Source organism: Hylobates moloch, unplaced genomic scaffold (assembly GCF_009828535.3).
Source record: "Hylobates moloch isolate HMO894 unplaced genomic scaffold, HMol_V3 SCAFFOLD_4, whole genome shotgun sequence".
Lineage (NCBI taxonomy): Eukaryota > Metazoa > Chordata > Mammalia > Primates > Hylobatidae > Hylobates > Hylobates moloch.
The window spans coordinates 61143807-61165510 of NW_026652279.1; the positions used below are offsets into that span (position 1 = coordinate 61143807).

At 37.4% G+C, this 21704-nt stretch overlaps 1 protein-coding gene and 1 pseudogene across 1 annotated transcript in view; one reads left to right on the forward strand and one right to left on the reverse strand.

The window, feature by feature from the left end:
* Positions 1-1168: 1168 nt before the first annotated feature.
* ADGRG7 (adhesion G protein-coupled receptor G7) overlaps positions 1169-21704 on the reverse strand; it is a 47962-nt gene continuing 27426 nt past the window's right edge. Inside the window, exons 11-15 of the mRNA XM_032151196.2 lie at positions 19902-20014; positions 14195-14541; positions 13381-13477; positions 9405-9560; positions 1169-1346 (exon numbers count right to left, since the gene is read on the reverse strand). Of these exons, the coding sequence (XP_032007087.2) occupies positions 1169-1346; positions 9405-9560; positions 13381-13477; positions 14195-14541; positions 19902-20014 (891 nt within the window). The remainder of the gene's footprint in view (positions 1347-9404; positions 9561-13380; positions 13478-14194; positions 14542-19901; positions 20015-21704) is intronic.
* Positions 3839-4266, forward strand: LOC116466343 (glia maturation factor beta-like; annotated as a pseudogene).

Here is a 21704-nt window from a genome sequence, read left to right on the forward strand (position 1 = left end):
GATCATTATGTTAAGTGAAATAAACCAGGCACAGAAAGTCAAACTTTGCATGTTCTCAATTATTTAGGATCTAAAGAGTTTAAAAAATTGAAATCCTGGAGATAGAGAGTAGAATGATTGTTACCAGAGGCTGGGAATGGTAGTGGAGTGGGGGGAAAGTGGGAATGGTTAATGGGTATGGGTACAAAAATATAGTTAGAATGAATAAGATCTAGTATTTGACAGCACAACAGGGTGATTATAGTCAATAATAATTGTTTTTTTGCGATGGAGTCTCCCTCTGTCACCCAGGCTGAAGTGCAGTGGTGTGATCTCAGCTCACTGCAACCTCCACCTCCCTGGTTCAAGCAATTCCCCTGCCTCAGCCTCCCAAGCAGCTGCGATTACAGGTGCATGCCACCATGCCCAGCTAAATTTTTTTGTATTTTTAGTAGAGATGGGGTTTCACCATGTTGGCTAGACTGGTCTTGAACTCCTGACCTCAGACAATCCACCTGTCTCAGCCTCCCAAAGTGCTGGAATTACAGGCTGTGAGCCACCACGCCTGGCCAGTCCATAATAATTTAATTGAATATTTTTAAATAACTAAGTATAATTTGATTGTTTGTAACACAAAGAAAGGGTAAATGCTTGAGGATATGGGTACCTCATTTACCCTTAAGTGATTGTTATACATTTTATGCCAGTATCAAAATATATCGTGTACTCCATAAATATATACACCTACTATGTACCCACTAGATTTTTTTTTTTTTTTTTTTGAGATGGAGTCTTGCTCTGTCACCCAGGCTGGAGTGCGGTAGCGTGATCTCGGCTTACTGCAAGCTCCGCCTCCCGGGTTCAAGCCATTCTCCTGCCTCAGCAGGAGACTACAGGAGGAGACTACAGCAGGAGGAGACTACAGGAGACTACTGCCTAGCTGGGACTACAGGCGCCTGCCACCACACCTGGCTAATTTTTTGTATCTTTTTTAGTAGAGATGGGGTTTCACCATGTTAGCCAGGATGGTCTTGATCTCCCAACCTCATGATCCACCCACCTCGGCCTCCCAAAGAGCTGGGGTTACAGGCATGAGCCACCGCACCTGGCCTAGATTTTTTTAAAATAGTCTCTTAAAGGTAACTAAGATAACAAGATGATATCTCCACCACTGCATATTCTGCTACTTTCAGACTAATCCACACCATACCTGTGTAGTGTTGAAAAGGCAGAATACGTAGCTGAAGACTATCCTGATGGTATCATCATTAACTAGCATCAGGTATGCCAGAATCCAGGTAATTCCAAAAACAACTGCAACAGATAATGTGCTAACAATCTTCTTCATGGATGAAACTTTTTTTGTGCTGGGTGAAAGAAAACAAGAAAAATAATGTGGTTCATTAGGGTTTTACTTATCAACATCATTATTACTCTCCTATTTAGAATGCATATTCAGCTGCCCATATACATTGCTCACTTAACAGTATTATGCTCCAGGTGGAAAAATGATGCTAAGTCTTACATCATTCTGGAGAAAATCTGATTTAGCAAGCTTTATTTTGAATACATTGATACTTGTTTAAAATCTCAGGCAAACACAGCTCCTTAATGCTAAAGCAGGCAAATTTCAAGAACCAACTTCCTCATTGAAATGGAATTTTCATTTTGTGAGTATTACTACAGATCAGCCAATGGAGGAATTCCCTTTTCTGGCACCTGGGACCTTCCTGAGCCTTAAGCTGATGAGGGAGAGAAAGATTAGTTAGATGCAGAGTGATCTCCTTCCTCTTGTGGAAAGTCTATGCCCTTGGATGCTGGGCTTGGCCATGTGACTTATTTGGCCAGTGGGACATTAGCAAATTTATCGAGCAGAGACTTGAAAGCATCTGTTTATTAATTTGCCTTCCCTCACTCCTCTTTAGAACCCAGAGACCACTATGTTAAGAAGCCTGGGCTGGTTTAATGGCAGATGAGAGACTATGTGGAGCAGAGATGAGCTTTCCCAACTGAACAGTTGCTACTAAAATCAACCAAACACCAACCACCAGACATAAAAGTGAGTCATGAAGGATTCAAGATGGCCGAATAGGAACAGCACCGGTCTGCAGCTCCCAGCAAGATCAACGCAAAAGGCAGGTGATTTCTGCATTTTCAACTTAGGTACGCGGTTCATCTCACTGGGACTGATTGGACAGTGGGTGCAGCTCATGGAGGGCGAGCCGAAGCAGGGTGGGGTGTCACCTCACCTGGGAAGTGCAAGGGGTTGGGGAATTTTCTCCCCTACCCAAGGAAAGCTGTGAGGGTCCAGCCTGAGGAACTCCCACACAGATACTGTGCTTGTCCCACGGTCTTTGAAACCCGCAAACCAGGAGATTCCCTATGGTGCCTGCCCCACCAGGGCCCTGGGTTTCAAGCACAAAACCAAGTGGCCAATTGGGCAGACACCAAACTAACTACAGGAGCTCTTTTTTTTTTTTCTTTTCATACCCTGGTGGCACCTGAAACACTTTTACACTGTTGGTGGGAGTGTAAATTAGTTCAACCATTGTGAAAGATAGTGTGGCGATTCCTCAAGGATCTAGAACTAGAAATACAATTTGACCCAGCAATCCCATTACTGGGCATATGCCCAAAGGATTATAAATCATTCTACGATAAAGACATATGCACACGTATGTTTACTGCAGCACTATTCACAATAGCAAAGACTTGGAACCAACCCAAATGTCCATCAATGATAGACTGGATTAAGAAAATGCAGCACATATACACCATAGAATACTATGCAGCCATAAAAAAGGATGAGTTCATGTCCTTTGCATGGACATGGATGAAGCTGGAAACCATCATTTTCAGCAAGCTATCACAAGATCACAAAACCAAATACTGCATGTTCTCACTCATAGGTGGGAGCTGAACAATGGAAGCACATGGACACAGGGAGGGAACATCACACACTGGGGCCTGTCAGTGGTGGGCGGCTAGGGGAGGGATAACATTAGGAGAAATACCTAATGTAGGTGATGGATTAATGGGTGCAGCAAACCACCATGGCACAGGTATACCTATGTAACAAACCTGCACATTCTGCACATGTAACCCAGAACTTAAAGTATAATAATAATAAAAAAAATTAACCAGGTGTGGTGGCGGACGCCTGTAATCCAAGCTACTCGGGAGGCTGTGGCAGAGAATTGCTTGAACCCAGGAGGCAGAGGTTGCAGTGGCTGAGATCACGCCACTGCACTCCAGCCTGGGCGACAGAGCAAGACTCCATGTCAAAAAAAAAAAAAGTGAGTCATCCTCAATCATTAATAAGCATCCAAGCCAGTCAAGACAGAACTACCCAGCCAGCACTCAACTCATGGCAAATAATAACCATTTGTCATTTTTCACGATTAAGTTTTGGGGCAATTTGTTATGTAGCTACTGAACACATGAAAGTTACTTAATTAAATCACAGTCTGCTTGTCATTATAACTAGGACAATTTATGAACCATAGTCTATCAATCAACATTTAGCAATACAAGGTATCTGTGGCCAAACATGATAATTTTTGTATGAAGGAAATATATCCTAATTTGCAATTAGGCAAAGAAGCCTTTACCAAGGTTTTTCTGCATTGCTATTAAACATACTATTTTTTCTTTCCACTCTCACCACTTATGTTCAGTAAACATACTTTTAATGTTTATCAGTGATAATATTTTTACCGTATTTCTCCTTAATATGAACTACCATTCATATAGGAAGAATGATACTTAACCTTGATCTGTAAAGTACATATTTAAGATATAGCCCCACCAGAAAAAGGTGCCCAAGTGAAGGCAACAGGCCGCTGACGGCAGAAAGGAAATGAGTGGGTCTTTGGTGGTTTTGATGTTGTTGAAGATTTAGTGGAAAAGCTGAGAAAGTCTCGTTTTCACAAAGAAACGAACAGTGTTGCTATTATAATGAAGATTGACAAGGATAAACGCCTGGTGGTACTGGATGAGGAAAGTAAGGGTATTTCACCAGATGAACTTAGAGATGAACTACCTGAACGACAACCTCGTTTCATTGTGTATAGTTATAAATATCAACATAATGGATGGGAGAGTTCCATATCCTCTGTGCTTTATTTTCTCCAGTCCTGTTGGATGTAAGCCTGAACAACGATGATATATGCTGGGAGTAAGAATAAGCTAGTCCAGACAGCTGAACTAACCAAGGTATTTGAAATAAGAAATACAGAAGAACTGACTGAAGAATGGTTACGTGAGAAACTTGGATTTTTCCACTAATGTGAACTTCTGTGTTTCTAAAGTATTTATGTATTAACCCTACCATACTGGAACCAGACATAAATACTTATTTGTGTCTAAAAATGCATTGTTACTTACAGTTTGTTTTCTGCAGTAAAGAAAAATTCTTCATTTGTGCAAAGTTTGATCAAAGAGGAAATCATCTTCATAGTAATGAAACTTTGTACAGTGTTTCCTTATATTAGTAATTATTAGGTGGATTACTTTTCTCCACGGACTTTTTGCACTCTTGTGACTAATTTCTATAAATTTGTTACTATTTACAGACTCCATTGGAATGTGGATATATTAGATTGTGAGAGACAAGAGTTGCCTCCTTTTGACAAATACTGGATATTAGCAGTTTATTTATGAAAATAGCGTTTTATCACTTATCAAATCATTGAAACTGATTTGGGGTCAAAGACTTGAGTGACCCAGTATTAAGCCATGAATAATTTACTGTAGTGTAACCTGCATTACAAGTACATTGATCAGTTCTGCATCTTGTTTGGTTTCCTGTATCTTTTTAATCAAGTCTAGAAACTATGTTCATCAATCACTAATTTTTAAGGTTAGGGAGTTAGATTCGATGATAGAATTATGACTGTTAGCTTTTCTCCTTATGGAAAATAGCATCTTAGTCTTAGAAATTGGTGGGTTTTAATAATCAAGGGCTTCATTCCTTTTACGTCATTTCTAAACAGTTTTGCGTCTAGGTTAATAACATTTCATTTATAAAGCACTGCTTAATGTCCTGTCAACACTAATTATTTTAAATGTGTTAATACTGTGCCTTTGATTTGTTAGCTTTAAAGTTAGTTTAAGACTTTTACACTGCCAGTATTCCAGATTTGGTGAAATTAATACTTTTTTAAAGAGTCCAAATAAAATAATTTTCTAATGTGTATATCTGAAATTTATAATAAAATCAACTTCATATTTTTAAAATTCTGACTATCTGCTTGCATTGGTGAATACATGGCAGTCGAGAATTATAACTTTGGGTGTACTTTGTGATTAGTTTTGTGCCATAGGAAAAAATTAACTTAAAACTTTGGCCATAGTTAATAACATTATCAGTATCAGGTCTTATATCCTAATTGTCAGAAGATATTCTGAACTGGATGCTTGAATAGTTAACTAAACCAGTCTTGTTAGATGATGGTATTCTTGGCATAAAGCAAGGATTCTGTTATTTGGCATACTTGTAAAAACAAATATATAAGTAACCTTTGAACATTAATTTGATAACAGGTCTAGAGACTAACCAAATTTGGTGAGTGAATTCTTATATTAACATCTTAGTCATCTCAAAACTAGCAAAATTTAAATTTTGGCATGTTTTCCATTCATATGTTCTTTGCATTTTATTTTTGAGGTTTCTGTGAGAAGTAAAGATAGTTGGAATTTTCACGATATTGAATAGAACATCTTCTGTTCTCAACCTTGGCTTCACTAATTTAGAAGTCAGGAAGCAATAGAAAGTTAGTTGGAGATGAGGAAGTTCTAGAGTAGGTGTTTGTTTGGGTTCTTGGAGGGAAAAGAATCTTTGTTCCAATTTCCAGAGAGAGAGAAAACCCACCCAGAAGTTTAAGAATTCTTTAAACAGGTATTTTGATATTGGAGAATAACATGCATATAATTCTGTAGAAATGCAAATGTAATCCAAGTGAGTGGAGAGTGTTTTTAATGTTTTTAGATGAAGGAAATGACGTTTTGTTTCACCTGGTTTTCAGGAATAAGAGAAACTAGTGCTGCAAGAATGTATTTTTAAATGAAGTTCCTTATTTTTTCTTGCATGTTTTAGTTTTATTTTTAAATTTGGAGGTCCTCCATAATGTCAGATAATATTAACCTGCTATACATTAGAACTCTTATTTCCCCTACTCTCTTTAACAGGAGCGAAGAGCTGTGATAAACCATGCTTTTCTGAGCTTGCCTGACTCCTAGTCAATAACATGTTTTTTGCAACGCAACAGATTGAGGCTAGAGGATCAGTAGGACATTTTTATTTTATCTGTTCTATGGGGAGATTTACAAATCCCATGCTCTAAAGTGTTCTCAAACATTTGTATAGATTTCCCTTTCATCTTACTAAATTTTGCATTGTTCTTTTCAAGTATATTTCCTATTTAGTGTCTTTTTTCTACCATCCCCCGAATAATAATTCCAGGTTTCATAATTCCAGTTTTTATATTCCGTATCTTTCTGGTACAACTATTCCCATTCAGTCTTAATCATTCTTTCCTTTTTGGCAGCAGCTTTTTTCCTGGGACCCTCCTTCATGATCTTCTAAGTCAACGTTAGTTTTGAAATTGTTGGCCCTGCATAAGTTCTGCATAGCATCTAATGTCAAAATAAAATCAACTGGCAATCACAGTATTATTTAGTGTGGTTTCTATGACAACAAAAACACACATGAAGAAAACTTCTCAGGTTACTATGCTGAAATTCCAAAATGTCTGAGTTTTAAATAGTGATCACTTTGTTCTGGTATTGATGCAATTATATTAGGAAAAAAGTTGGTTGACTGCTTTTGTTTAATTGACTTCTAAAATAAATGTTCAAATTGTCTAGTTCTAAAAGTTTACTAAATGCCTAGTGCAGTTAAACATACTGTTAAGACCGTGTTGCTAAATTTTTTTACTGTCATTACTGAATAATCTGTGTGGCAAAATTTGTGTCAGCACTTTTCCCTCCCTTTTTATCTCCTATTTTCGGGAGTCAAATGTAGCCATAAACTATATCCTTGTCTAACACTTTAGCTAAAAATTTCCAGTTAGGGGAGTTTATTGCCAAATTAAATTTGGCTGTTTCCCCCCAACCCATATAGATATTAAGGAAGGTGTACTTAAAAACTGTTTGAACTACTTTTAAAACCTGAGCAATGTCATTAATCCATATGTGGACTAGTGATGAATAGATATTTTCATAAAAGTTTAAATGCTGATATTTGGTGGAAGTAGAGGGTAACTTGTATTCTATAAATTCAAGTATTCTTACTATGGTTGCTTTCCCTATTTGTTCAATAAACTGATAATACTAGAATCTATAGAGTTTGAGCCATTACAACTTTTGTGAGGATGTGTTTCAAACATTTCTGGACAAGTCTTATTTTGTATTTCTGAAAGAATGTAATAATCTTCTAGGCCACTTAAAACCAATGGTCCAAAGCTGAATATTCTTGAGAAATCTGTTTTTATTATGCCATTTGACATTTCAAATCAGTGCTTATAAACAGTAATCTTGTGATAGAAATTGTATTTTCTTGCTTTTTGGAGTGTAATTCATATAAATATAATTACTTGAATATTGTTTGAGATCATTAACATGCCAGGGCACTTCCCACTGATTTCGATGGTCCAATATAATCTCATTCAGGAGGCTTGAAACATTAATGGTTTAGTCTTTAACAGTTCTCTGCCATCATTTAAAAACAACAACAACTGGCACAACTTCTTAAGCTGTGGTTTCAGTCTCTGCTAGTTCATATTGCATGTTTATTTTGGACAGTCTTTTGTTAAGCATGGTGCTTGTACTGGTTTAAATAAAATGTTAACATTAAAAGGGAAAAAAAGATATAGTCCCACTAAAGAAGGTGGCTTTTACTTATCTGGTATTACTAAGTGGATCTATTTGTAAGCTTGCTATAAGCTCACAGATGTGCTTGCTTTTATTAAGTCTACTTACTATATGAGCAAAATCTTACAGAATTAAATCTGAACTCATAGTCTCATTAGCACTATATTCCAATCAATTTATGCTATGGAGATGGGGTCAGGAAGGGTAGAGTATATGTTTTTAATAGTTTCTGTTTTTTGTCTCTCCAAACGAATGCTCTTGTTGTATATCAGGGATGACAATGAAAATGCTTTCTGGAGCCAGAAAGATTGTAGAAGGGAGAGAAGCAGTACGGATGGGAACTGGTAAATCAGAAAGCACATGACCCCCCCCAGGGAATGTCAGCTTAGAGTGGCCAGATATTCCAATTTTTCCAAGAGAAAATTCAATTTTTTTTTTTTTTTTTTGAGATGGAGTTTTGCTCCTGTTGCCCAGGCTGGAGTGCAATGGTGCAATCTCAGCTCACCACAACCTCCACCTCCCAGGTTCAAGCGATTCTCCTGCCTCAGCCTCCCGAGTAGTTGGGATTACAGGCATGTGCCACCACACCCGCCTAATTTTGTATTTTTAGTAGAGATGGGGTTTCTCCATGTTGGTCAGGCTGGTCTCAAACTACCAAGCTCCGGTGATCCACCTGCCTCAGCCTCCTAAAGTTCTGGAATTACAGGCATGAGTCACTGTACCCTGCTGAAAATTTAATTTTTAAGTGAGCTCTCCAAATTTTTGTATGTTTGCCACTAATTTAAAAAATTTAAGGCTGGGCACAGTGGCTCATGCCTGTAATCTCAGCACTTTGGGAGGCCAACTGGGAAGGATCACTTGAGCCCAGGAGTTCAAGACCAGCCTCTTTTTTACAGACTACATCGCTATAAAAAATAGAAAAAGATTAGCCGGGCATGGTAGTGTGTGCCTGTAGTCCTAGCTACTCTGGAGGCTGAGGGGAGAGGATCGCTTGAGCCCAGGAAGTTGAGGCTGTAGTGAGCTGTGATCATGCCACTGCACTCCAGCCTGGATGGCAGATCAAGACCCTGTCTCAAAAAATAATAATAAAATAAAATAAACAAGAAATTTTAGTGCTATTGTGTAATTCAAGCAATACATGTAAAATATAGCCAACAGGTACTGGATTGTATTAATAAAATGAAAATCCAGGTACCAGCATTTCCCCACAACCCTCTCATTTCCTTAATTATCCAAATATGATTTCTTGAATATTTAGGATAAGGGAAGAAAATTTTTTTTCTTGAAGTCTAGGTTTAGTTTTTAGTTGATCCTCGCTTTGTTGAATCCACAGATGTGGAAACCCAGGATATTGAGAGCAGACTGTACTGATGTGAGAAGACGAGAAGATCCACTTTCTGGGTCAAAGTATAAGAGAAAAATTTCTCCTGCAAACCACATAGCCCTGCCATTGTCTGAGTTTGAAAGCTCCTGGAACTGTGGATGTGTTATGGTGCTGTGTTAAGTGCTGGATGAGCCTTGCCTGGCAGCTTCCCATTCATTGGGAATCTTACCTTGTCAGGTTCTGGTTATTCTTCCACAGCACTTTGATCGAGATTATAATAAATATAACAACATTGCTGATGAGGATAATGGTTATAGGTATGATGAATGACCACAACAGTGGACTTTTTATAACACCATTGGGTTCTGGAATTGCCAGCCAGCAGCTGTGGAGGAAAAAAAAAATTACTTCAGCCGACTAAGAAAGGTGTACATACTGGTTCTTTGTGCTATTAACACTATTGACATATTGACATTCACTCAACTGAAAGATCTGCTAAACGTTAACATCCCTCTGCATTTTATACATTTGAGAGGACTTATGACTTTCAAGAATTCTACCCACTAGAAAAGTGAAATAATATACTATAACTTTAAACTGTCTCCTACTGATGGGCATTTTTTTTTTTTTTTTGAGACCGAGTCTCGCTCTGTCGCCTAGGCTGGAGTGCAGTGGCGCAATCTCGGCTCACTGCAAGCTCCACCTCCTGGGTTCACGCCATTCTCCTGCCTCAGCCTCTCCGAGTAGCTGGGACTACAGGAGCCCGCCACCACGCCCGGCTAATTTTTTTGTATTTTTAGTAGAGACGGGGTTTCACCATGGTCTCGATCTCCTGACCTCGTGATCCGCCCTCCTCGGCCTCCCAAAGTGCTGGGATTACAAGCGTGAGCCACCGCGCCCGGCCTCAGCTAATTTTTTTGTATTTTTTTTTTTGTAGAGATGGAGTTTCACCGTGTTAGCCAGGATGGTCTTGATCTCCTGACCTCATGATCCACCCGCCTCAGCCTCCCAAAGTGCTAGGATTACAGGCGTGAGCCACTGTGCCCGGCCTTGATGGGCATTTTTTAAATATTAATGTTTAAAAAAAGTTTGAAAAAGTTATTTAACCTCATTGTACCTGTTTTGTGTTTGTTTTGTGGCGTTTGTTTTGTTTTGTTTTTTGGTGGTGGTGGTTGTAGTGGTGTTTTTTTCTCATCTGAGGTGAGAATAATAGTAACCACCTACTGGCATTGTTGAAAGAATTAATTAATTCATTTAACAAATATTTACAGAGTACATATTATGTGCTAGACACTGTTTTAGACACCAAGGTATCAGCAGTGGACAAAACAAAAATCCCTTCTTTAGTGAGGTTACATTCTAGTGCAGAGAAATAGATAAAACAAAGTAAATAAAATACACAATATGTCAGATGGTGACCAATGCCATGGAGAAATAGTAAATCAGGTAATGAGAGTAGAAATTACTGTGTATATGTGTGTGGAGGGGAGGGATGTTTCATTTTAAATAGAGTGGTCAGGGAAAACCTCATGGAAAAAAGCTGCATTTGAGCAAAGACCTGAAGTAGATGATGGGGAAGGGTGTTCCAGGCAGAAATCACATCAAATGCAAAGGCCCTGAGGTGACAGCTTAAGAAAGAAAAAAAGGCTAGTGTGGCTGAACCACAGTAAATGGATAAGATTAGTGGAAAGATACAAATTATGTAGGAGCTTTGTGGGTGATTGCTTGTACCCTAGACAAGACGGAGAGACATGACATGATCTGTCTTGAGTTTTAAAAGCATTACTCCAGGTAGAGTGCTGAGAGAACAGCATGAGCAATAGTAGGAAATATCAGGTTGGTACAAAAGTAATGGCAAAAACTGCAATTACTTTTGCACCAACCTAATAGCTAGTAGTCTATTGCAATAATATGGGTAGTTTGGACCAGGAGAGGAGATGTTAAGAAATAGTCTGATTCCTGATACATTTAAAAGTAAAGCAAAATAATCCATTGATGGGTTGGATGTGGTATGTAGGGGAATTAAGAATGACTCCAAAATCTGAGCACCTAGAAGGATAGAATTACTATTACCTGGGGAAGATGATGAGATGAGCAGGTATGGGAGGGAAGTTGAGGAGATGTCTATTACACAGTCAAGTGGAGGTGTCAGATAGGCCATTAGGTATTACAGTGATGTGAGAAGCTATGGCACATATTTGGCATTCAATTAATTTTATTTTCTTTCCCCTGGAGTTTTGTAAAACACCATTATTCTACACTCAAAAGGATTTCTAAATTTTTTTGCATTGGAATAGTTTTAATTTAAATTATTACAAATCATATTTCTAATCTGAATGACCTAGGAGGAACCTGAGATGATGTTCCATTCTCTATAATGAATTTAAAAATGCAAAGGCATTCTTGCCTCTAACAGATACAATAATAAGTCCATCCATAAATAAAATAGTGCCAAGTTTATCTTCAGGATGGTGGAGGTTGATCTGACAAATAGCTATGGACTTGAGGTCTGGAGAGCATTATAATTGGATGCAGATGAAGTGTTTAACTCCTAGGTTTGCCATGGAACATAGGGAAAAACAGCTTCAGCGTAAAAGCAATACTTGAAAAATTTCCCCCCAATTATAATTTCCCATGTTAACCTCAACCCTTCGGGAATGTCTGAAACAGCCTACGTGGTAGTGGTACAAAGAACTGGGGGTAGAACATTAAAGAGGAATGTGGCCTGCCCTACATTCACCCTGTAACTGGGTCTATGCAGAGACAGCAGTACTTCAGGTAACTAGGTCAGGGATTTCAGGATGATTGGCAGAACTGGAGCAACAGGGGAGTGCACAGGCTCTTGAGGAGCAACTGCTAGGAGAATAACTCAGGAAAACCAAAAATAATCCCTCCTGAGTCTCAATACATCCTGAAGAAATGTGGCCCTTGATGGCATGTGTGTAGGGTGGAAGGTGGGGGAGAAAGTCCGGGAGGAGGTAGAGGCTTATGTCACACATCCTTTCCTCTCTCCCCAGCTTCTCTTATTATCAGTTGCCTCGTATCTTCCCCAAAAACTAACACGTAATCAGGAAAGGAGCTGCCCTTAATTATTTATAGCTCAGTGTGAATAAATTTAAGTCAGTTGGCTTCTTTCTTCTGAAGACTTTTAAAAGAGTGAGTCTAGCCCTGTGCCTTGGTTAACACCAATTAATAAAGCAATTTGAAGTGAATTACCTCCCCTGTGAGATATTTGCACCTTGGGTATCTCTAATTAGATATTTCTTCTCGTGGTGTTAAAATTTTAAAACCTAAAACGATATTTAACCATAATCAAACGTAGTGTCTGGGAGCATGAAATAAGGCCGGGCGGTCAGCTCCCCAGCCTACAGCTGGGCATGATCAGCCCCTGAGAAAGAGGTGAGTTCCCTGACACCACAGCCTTCCCTTGGTGTACTTGCCCATTTCCAAAAGTTTTGCTTTCATTTGTGTTGGTTTGGGACTGCAGGTGGAATTTGGAGATAAGAATAATTAGATTTATAAAATGAGAAGGGAAGACAAATTGAAGAGCAGTTGCCATTTGGTAGCAGAAACGCATATAAAGAGTTGAGTCTCAGTTCAGCTCCACTTTCTTTTCTCCCCCACACAAAAAAAGCAAATGTCATACAGTCAGATGCTTCTGTTACAACAGTTAATTATTCACACTGGAATCACAGTAAGAATTTGTTATGTATGATAAATCATCATGAAATATCCATTAAAATCATATCAACATAGAATTGGTTTATATGAGTGAGACATATGGAGAGTGTTCAAGTTATTAAATGTTTTCACACTTGATTGATCCCCTGAAGTAACCCCAGAACAGGAATTACTATTATTGTTATTCCCATTTTCTGGATGAGAAAACTAAGATATAGGATTACTAAGGATAATACCTATTGTATCATGATTTTCAGATTTAATGAAAGAAGACAAATTTAACATAAGAAAGTTCACATTTATAAATTTCAAAGTTGATGACTTGCTTTACAAAAGGACTTATGGGAGATTTCCATGTCATCACATTTAAAATATAATGTGTTCTTTGAGAATTTCAAATGTCTACCACTAAACATGACAATTATAAAGTGAAATGCAAATTACAGTGATACTTGGAGTCAATAGCACTGAACAGTTACACTCTTAGGTCAAACAATTGGACATTTAAAAATATATAAACTCACATTTTCTCTTGCCGGTAGTCTAATTCCCATTGTGGATTCTTTCCATTCTGAGAATAAATAACTCCCACTGTTATAGCCACTACTATAGCTGGGACTCCTATGTGATAAAGAGAGGCACAGAATTAATGATTTATCCAGACTTGGATTAATTATAAAAGACCATACATGAATTATACATCTGACCCTCTTCAGGATGTATGTTGTTTTCACGATGGACAATATACAAAGTGATCCCACAGCTGTGGGTTGACAGTGGATATAATTTTTCTCCAAGTGTTTTCCCTTCCCTTTTAGAGATGGCTCTACATATCAATCCTATTTCTGGTTTCTTTGTAACTCTAACCAGAATTGTCATGTTTCAGTAGCATAATTCCTCCATCACTTGAATACATTTAAATTTAGATATCCTGAAACAAGTCTTCCTTTGCTGGAACCCAATAAATTTTTCAAATATTTTTGCTTAAAGAGTCACTCTGATTGTCTTTCTTGAAACATTTCTTTTAAAGTAGCTGGAAGTTAATTATTTGTGGCCTAAATCTCAAATAAAATTAATAAAAAGAGATGTTAAAGGAAATTAACATTTTTAAGTTAGTTAAGTTAGTTTATCATGTATCTCGTATTCTTGCCTTGATCGTGTCTGCCTCCTTCACTGGAATATAAGCTACTAGACAGAAAGTATTCTCAGCAATCACTACATTTTCTATCTCCTCTTAATTACGTCAAGGCCTTGGACTATTAGGCCTCCAGTAAGTGTTTAAATTAAATGATTTCCACAAAATTAAATTCCTGAGAAAGGGGAGATGCAAACACTTACCCCACCCAATTAATGAGATGAAAAGAATGAAATGCCGAGGAAGAGGCTTCATGGTCCTTATTAGAAGGAAATAGAGCTGTGCAGCGCTGAGTGCATTCCAGGTAAATGTCACTAACAGAAAATAGTGTAGTAAGGCGGCAATCGCAGTGCACGTGGGATTCGGGATGTTAATAGTGTCTGTCCTGGGTATGTCATTATTGTCAAAGTCAATATTATTGATGTCACCATCACTTGCCTTCAAGTTCTTATTGGAGTTTTCAATTCCAAACACAAAGAGGAGGTTGAAAATCAACATTGATATGCACAGATTGACCAAAACCCAGGTCACTGAGGTTTTTCTGACTTTCCTGAAAATAAGTAAATTAATATAAAAAATTAGATGAAACAAAACAACTGCACAAAACAAACTGCAGTGAAATTTCTGGGAACAAAGATATTATTGCCCAATATAAGTTCAGTTCAAAGCCCAGTGGGGACAGCTGGTAAATCTACATTCTCGATTACATCAGAAAACTATACTCTCCTCTTATCATTTCCAAAAAGTCATGAGTTAAAAGATACAGGTTGACGTATCTTTTCTTGAAACTGTGTTCTGATCAAAAGTGATAGCTAATCTCCAAAGATGGCCCCCAGTGAATGCTACTTCCTGGTAGGTAGCCCTGCATAGTCCCTTCACAGTAGCCTGGCCTGTACCTTGATGTAACTGATGGGATGCAACAGAAGGCCTGGCAGCCAAGGCCGACTTATCCATTAGACACAATAGTGCTTAGTGTTCATATCCCATAGTAATGTTTTAACTTCTTTTAGATGTAGAAGAAAAGAGAGAACTCTTAGCTCAAAGAATATTAATATATTCATCTTTGTACCAATGCAATCATAAAATATAATTTTTAATCTTTCTTTAATGAATGAAAGTTTCCACAAAGGCACAAGTGCCTGAGGAACATAAAAGTCATAACATGGCCCTCCAGGTGAGACAACCTAGTATAAAGGTGTACCGGGAGAACCTCCAACTGACCTGCGCACTGGGAGAACGGGGTGGAGCTGTGGGAAGTTCCCGCCCTTTGCAGAGGGGAGGAGCCTGGCCTCTCCTCTTCCGAGGAGGTATCCGTGGATTCAGTCTGCACGGAGGGAAGCCTAGTAGCAGGACTCTCACTTTGCTGAGAGTCCCTGTTTCCCTTTTTTTCCTTTTCACCCGATTAACCCTGTCTTTTTCACCCTTCAAAGTGTCTGCGAGCCTAATCTTCCATGGTCGTGTGACACAAGAACTCAGCTTTTAGCTGCACAAAGGAGAAAGTCCTACAACACTGACAGCTTTTCCTTTTGTGCTCCTGGAGTTCTGAGTCACTGTGTAAAAAGCCCAGCCACCTTGCTGAAAAAAAAAAAACTGCATGGAAGTCCTCTGAGACTGTATGGAGAGGGAGAAAGACGCAGCTGCCCCAGCATCTTAGGTGAACCTCCAGATGACTCTGGCCCAGCCGCCATCTGACTGCAAGACTCCAGCAAGACCAGTAGAAAAATTACCCAGCTGAACCCAGACAAGCCACAAAATCATTAGAAATAATATGTGTTTCTATCCACTGAGTTTTGGGGCAGCTTTTTAATATAACGCTAGGTAATAAGTTCTACTCTAGATTTACAAGCTTATGTGAAGGCCATCTGTAGAAGAGGCCCTATGTGGAGTTTTAACATTTTTATAATAGAAAACTCTGCACATTAGTAGATGAACTCATGTTTAAATGTAGAGAAAAAGTCTCTTGAGTTTTAAAATGTAATTTATCTTTAAAACTCACTTAAAATTTTTAAAATAAGGCCAAATACAATTTTTTAAGAATTTCCCATAACAGTGTAATAGCTTTAAAACAAAATTAGGTGAAATTCAGCTTACTTTACGTTTAAAGAGTGAAGCTTCCACGAAGATTTAAATTAGGTAAAAATATTTTTAATTTGTTTCATGGCCTATTGTTATTGATGCTATTCTTTATAATTTAAGTAGACTAATGATTACTGTTTTTTTAAATGGTTTATACACAACAAAATTTCACATATCTTTTCCGCAAGACTTTTCAGAACCTTATTTTCATCAAGAATCTCCCCAGGACTAATGTTTCAAGGACTACATTTTGGGAAATGCTTGCTGATTGTCAGATGGTCAAGATGTCCTGAACCACACTTTGAATGTAAATCATCCCCAAGGACTGTCCCTTTATTGGAAGATATAATTTCTGGGTGTACAACCAAGTGCCCTTTAAAATTTCTTTTTTTTTTCCCCTTCTCGTGCTTACCTAATGTCTTTGCTCTGAAAGAGCAGCCGTTTCTCTGATTTTGTCTGCAGGCCAGCCTTGTTTACCAGTAATCTTCAGAAGGCAGTATGAGAGTTTGAGTGTGTATGAGTGTGTGTGTGTGTGTGTGTGTGTGGTGTGGAGTGTGTGTATGTATGGTGTGGTGTGTGTAGTTCGTGTATATATTCTGTGCTAGCCCACATGTGTATCTTCAGATTGGCAGAGAATGCAAGATTTCTCTTAATAAAGTTTATCTCAAAAGTAAAATATGATATTCTTTTTTGTACATGTATTATTTTCCTTATTGCTTAAAGGCAGATATATCCTTATATCCCCTTAAAGGCATGTTACACTTTCATGTATACTATGGCAGACAGTTCTACACCAATAAAGATAAAATCTCTACTCACTACCATCTAAAGCCTTCTGGATTTTTCAGACTTCAAGATCTCTTGGAATACCATTTCCCAGGTCTATTACTGTGCCTAAAGTTCTAACCTTCAAGTACCTCTCTATTCTTAATAACTCATAATTTGATGAAGTCTATTTGCCCATTATATATTCTTTATGTTTTTATGATGTTTCATCATGACCTCTCTTGATCTTTGGATTCCCACACTGAATAAAAAAGCTTTCATTCAAACAGAACTCAGTCCATCTGCTTGACATTTTAGTTGAGATTTCTGGACAATTCAAAATTTCATTAAATCTATTGAGAGGTTTAATGACCAGAACTGCAAAAAGTACTCAAAAGAATCTTTTTACATAAAAGTAAGATTAGGCTGGGCGCGGTGGCTCACGCTTGTAATCCCAGCACTTTGGGAGGCCGAGGCGGGCAGATCACGAGGTCAGGAGATCGAGACCACGGTGAAACCCCGTCTCTACTAAAAATACAAAAAAAATTAGCCGGGCGTGGTGGCGGGCGCCTGTAGTCCCAGCTACTCGGAGAGGCTGAGGCAGGAGAATGGCGTGAACCCGGGAGACGGAGCTTGCAGTGAGCCGAGATCCCGCCACTGCACTCCAGTCCGGGAGACAGAGCAAGACTCCGTCTCAAAAAAAAAAAAAAAAAAGTAAGATTAGATTCTAGTTTTTATCTAATTTTATCATTTATAATCCACAGGAAGAAGAGGTGATTTTCAAATAGCCTGGCCCTTCTTATAGATTATTACTATATAGATGCTCCTCAACTTACAATGAGATTGCATCCCAATAAACCCATCGAAAACTAAAAATATCATTTCAACTTACCATATTTTCAATTTACAATGGGTTTATTGGGATGTAACCCTATCATAAATCAAGAAACATCCTGAATGCTGTCACTTTTGCACCATCTTAAAGCTGAAAAATCGTAAGTTGAACCATGGTCAGTAGGGGACTGTCTGTATTCTGTGCATTATTATTATACGGGAACCTGTCCAAGAACAAAGAAAATTTTGTAATTCAGGATTTTAAAATCAATAAAATTTTGTCTTTTTGTTTTTTCTCTATTTTTAAAAAAAAAAATTTGTTTGAGATGTGATCTTGCTGTATTGCCCAGGCTCGTCTCAAACTCCTGGGCTCAAGCAATCCTCTTGCCTTGGCCTCTCAAAGTGCTGGAATTACAGGTGTGAGCCTCCATGCCTGGCGTTTATTTTTATTTCTGTTTCCTGATGAATTTTAGTGGCATCTATGGTTGCATAATTGTGCTAGAAAACATATTGATGAAGGAGGAAAAAAATCTGATGACAAATGAAAAGAGTGAGGTTTGGGCAAATAAACTAGTTATGCAGCAACTATTACTCATCCCTATGGGACCAAATAATTGTCAGTACAACTGTGGTGATGATAGAAATACAAATAATGAGACAAATTTAAGAGGCATTTAATTTTACATGACAAACATGTAATTTTCCTTCAAGGCACTTACCACAATTTGTAACTATATATTCAGTTGTGTAGATATTTTTATAATGTCTGCCTTCTCCCCCCAACAGTGTATATTTCATGAGAGATGGGAGATTATCTGTCTGTTCATAGTTTTGTATTCAGCTCCTTACAACATAAGCACTCACTATAAAACTTTTAAATGAATGGCAAGAGACTCATTTAATGTGAAAAAGGGGAGAAAAGGAATCGAAAACAATTCTGGCTCTTTGGAGAAATGGCTCGTTCAGGTATGAGGCAGAGAAAGTGAAAGATGATCGTTTTGCTGTGATTGAAATAAGGAAGTGACTAAAGACTGAAACATGACAAAACAACATGAAGGGGCTCCCTCTGTTGGGAAGTATGCTTCTTACATAAAAAAGCTCTGGGGCTACACTGGGAAGTATGCTTTTTACAAAAGAGTATAGCAAACAAATATAGAAAGAATGATAGCCTAGAAGAATCACCATTTTTCAACCACTAATGTAATAATTTGTTCCAGTAAGGATGAGTAACAAGATCATTAAGTAAAAGATTTTTGGGAAACAGGATATCATGCAGCCTCAAAGTGGCACCCCACGAGTCATCTATTATTTACACAGGGAAAAAATGTGGAAATCTGGCAGACACCACTTTAAATGGGGAATCAAACTTTAGCCAACAATAATGGGACAAACTGATCTGCACTTCTTGTTGAGTCACACTAAAAAAAAATTCCATGATTGCAGTATTCCCACCAAAAATAATTAACCTGCATCTCTTCATGAGGAAAATTTCAGACAAATCTTCATTGTGGAACATTTTTCAAAGTAACTGGCCTGGATGCTTGAAAATTTCAATGTCATGAAAGACAAAATGAACATGAAGTGTGAAGCTGACAGAGGAAACACACAGTAAACAGAATAAAGTAATAAATGAACAAGCTTCTGAAAGACCACAGGCAGTTAAACAAATGTAACATGTGACAAAAAATAATGAATGGGATACAAAATTGGACCTCGAATGAAGGGATCAAGGTGGAGAGAAGTGTTTGTTTATAGGTCATTATTTAAAATTAGACTTTAATGTGTGGGATTCAAAAACTTTCACCATTTGAAAACTCTATATATTTTTGAAAAACGTTTCACCATTTGAAAGCTTGATATATTTTTTAAATTACTTTTTTAAAAAATTGCTGTTTGCAATGTCTCCTTTACAAATACAAATTGATAGGCATGGTTCTATTCAACACTAAGGAATTATAGCATTAATGAGCTGCAGGACCACATAAATTTTATGTGACAAACTTGTAAATAAGTGGCATATAATTTTCTTTCAAGGCACTTGCCACAATTTGTAATTACATATTTATTTGTGTGTATTTCTTAGCCTTTCCAGGCCTGAATGTCCTCCTCTGTAAAATAAGTACCTCTCTGAGTTCTCGTCTAGTTCAAAGACACTATATACTTATGAGAATTCTCAGAGTAAATTATATCAAGATAGCAATGTCTCTTCTGAAAAGAGCCTGCTTCTGCTCTTACCTGGTGACAATCTGAAATATAATTGTGAAAGCCAGACCAGTAATAGACAGTGCACATCCAACGTTGGATAATATGTCAAGTGATTGGGGATATTGATAATCCTTTTTGAAAGTCTGAAAAACAAGTGAAGACTCATGTTTTTAAATAATCATCCCTGAAATGTTAATGAAAGTCAACATCACAGAGTTACATGGGTCAAATTAACCAGACAATTGCCAGATATATCTTCCTTTTGTAAAGCTCTTGATATATTTAAAAGTGAAATACATCAACCCCTTATTGCTGAGCAGTTTACCTGAAGTATACAGGCTTGAGAATAATTATCTAACTAATTCAGTTAAGGAAAAATATACAGTCATGTCTTGGTATTTGCCCAGGGGGACTGGTTTCAGGACAACTTGCAGATGTCAAAAGCCATGCATATTGAAGTCCTGCAGTTGGTCCTGTGGAACCTGCTGATGTGGAAAGCTGACCTCCATATACCAGTTTTACACTCTGAAAATACTGTGTTATTTTTCCATCCACGTTTCCTTGTGGATGCAGAACCTGCCAATGTGGAGGGCAGACTTTTTTTATTGAAAAAAATCTACATATTAAGTGGACCCATACTGTCCCATGTGGTTCACAAGTCAACTATTTATACTTTTCCTTGATGTCTAAAATCAGAATTGTTTGAATTAGATCTAAATTGTCAAAAGTTGCCTCACTTATTCATGACATTATTTTTATGTGTAACTGGACTCTAAGTATATCTAAGTGGATGCACTAAAAATAAAGTTGCAGAAATATTTTCATAAATATGAAAAGATGCTCATACCTGTTAATTTTTTAAAGGAAGCCTTATTTTTATGTAATATAGCTATATATCTCTCGACATGTTTGTGTGTGTGTATATACATATATATATATATATAAATACATACCATATGAGTATGTAATCTTAGAAATCTGGTGAGGTAGTGGTGGTGGTCACAGGGTGGGTTGGATATGTATAATTCATTTTGCTTATCTGTACTTTCTGATTTTTTAAGTTGTTAAAATTAGAAAAGCAGTGTATACTTATTTGTAAAATATGAAAGGAATATAGAGGCATAATAGAAAAAGCATATGTTCCTTTATACTGCCTGCTACCCCACACCATACCTACCTCTTGAGAGCCTATCTTTTGTTCTTACATGCTTAAAAATACTATCTATGTCTCTTACACAAACATACAGGGGTTTGTTAACCCAATAGCATTATGCTCGAATTGCCATTTTACTGTTTCATAAACATTTTTCCATATCAGTATATTTTTGTTTAGTGTATACTTTCATACTTTATGCAATGCCTGTGTATTGCATTTATAGAAATAAAATAAAAACAAAATACACATTTAAAAATAATAAAACAAAAATTTTATGTTGTTTCTTGTGTGTAGTGTACTAAGTAGATGCAAAAAGAATCATAAGGTTTATAGGTCTTCAGATTTTAAAAATAATCTTTTCACTCAGAGCCGATTTGCTGTTACTTTACATGCAATTTTAATCAGCCATTTAAAAAAATATTGCAAACCAAAACTAATTACAAATGTAGGTACGTAGGCATTGAGGCAGTCAGATACTAATGAGAAGAAATAGCTGAAAGCCTAACCTCAAGAAAGGGAAAAGATAACTATAATAAAGTAAACTGTATCATTTAACATGTATAGCAACCTGAGCTTTACATAGCTCATCAATGATCCTATGACTTTAAGATATCAAAAAGTTAAATTTTTCTCCTGTATCTCCTGATCAAGAAAGCAGATCTCTCTGTAATGCAAGT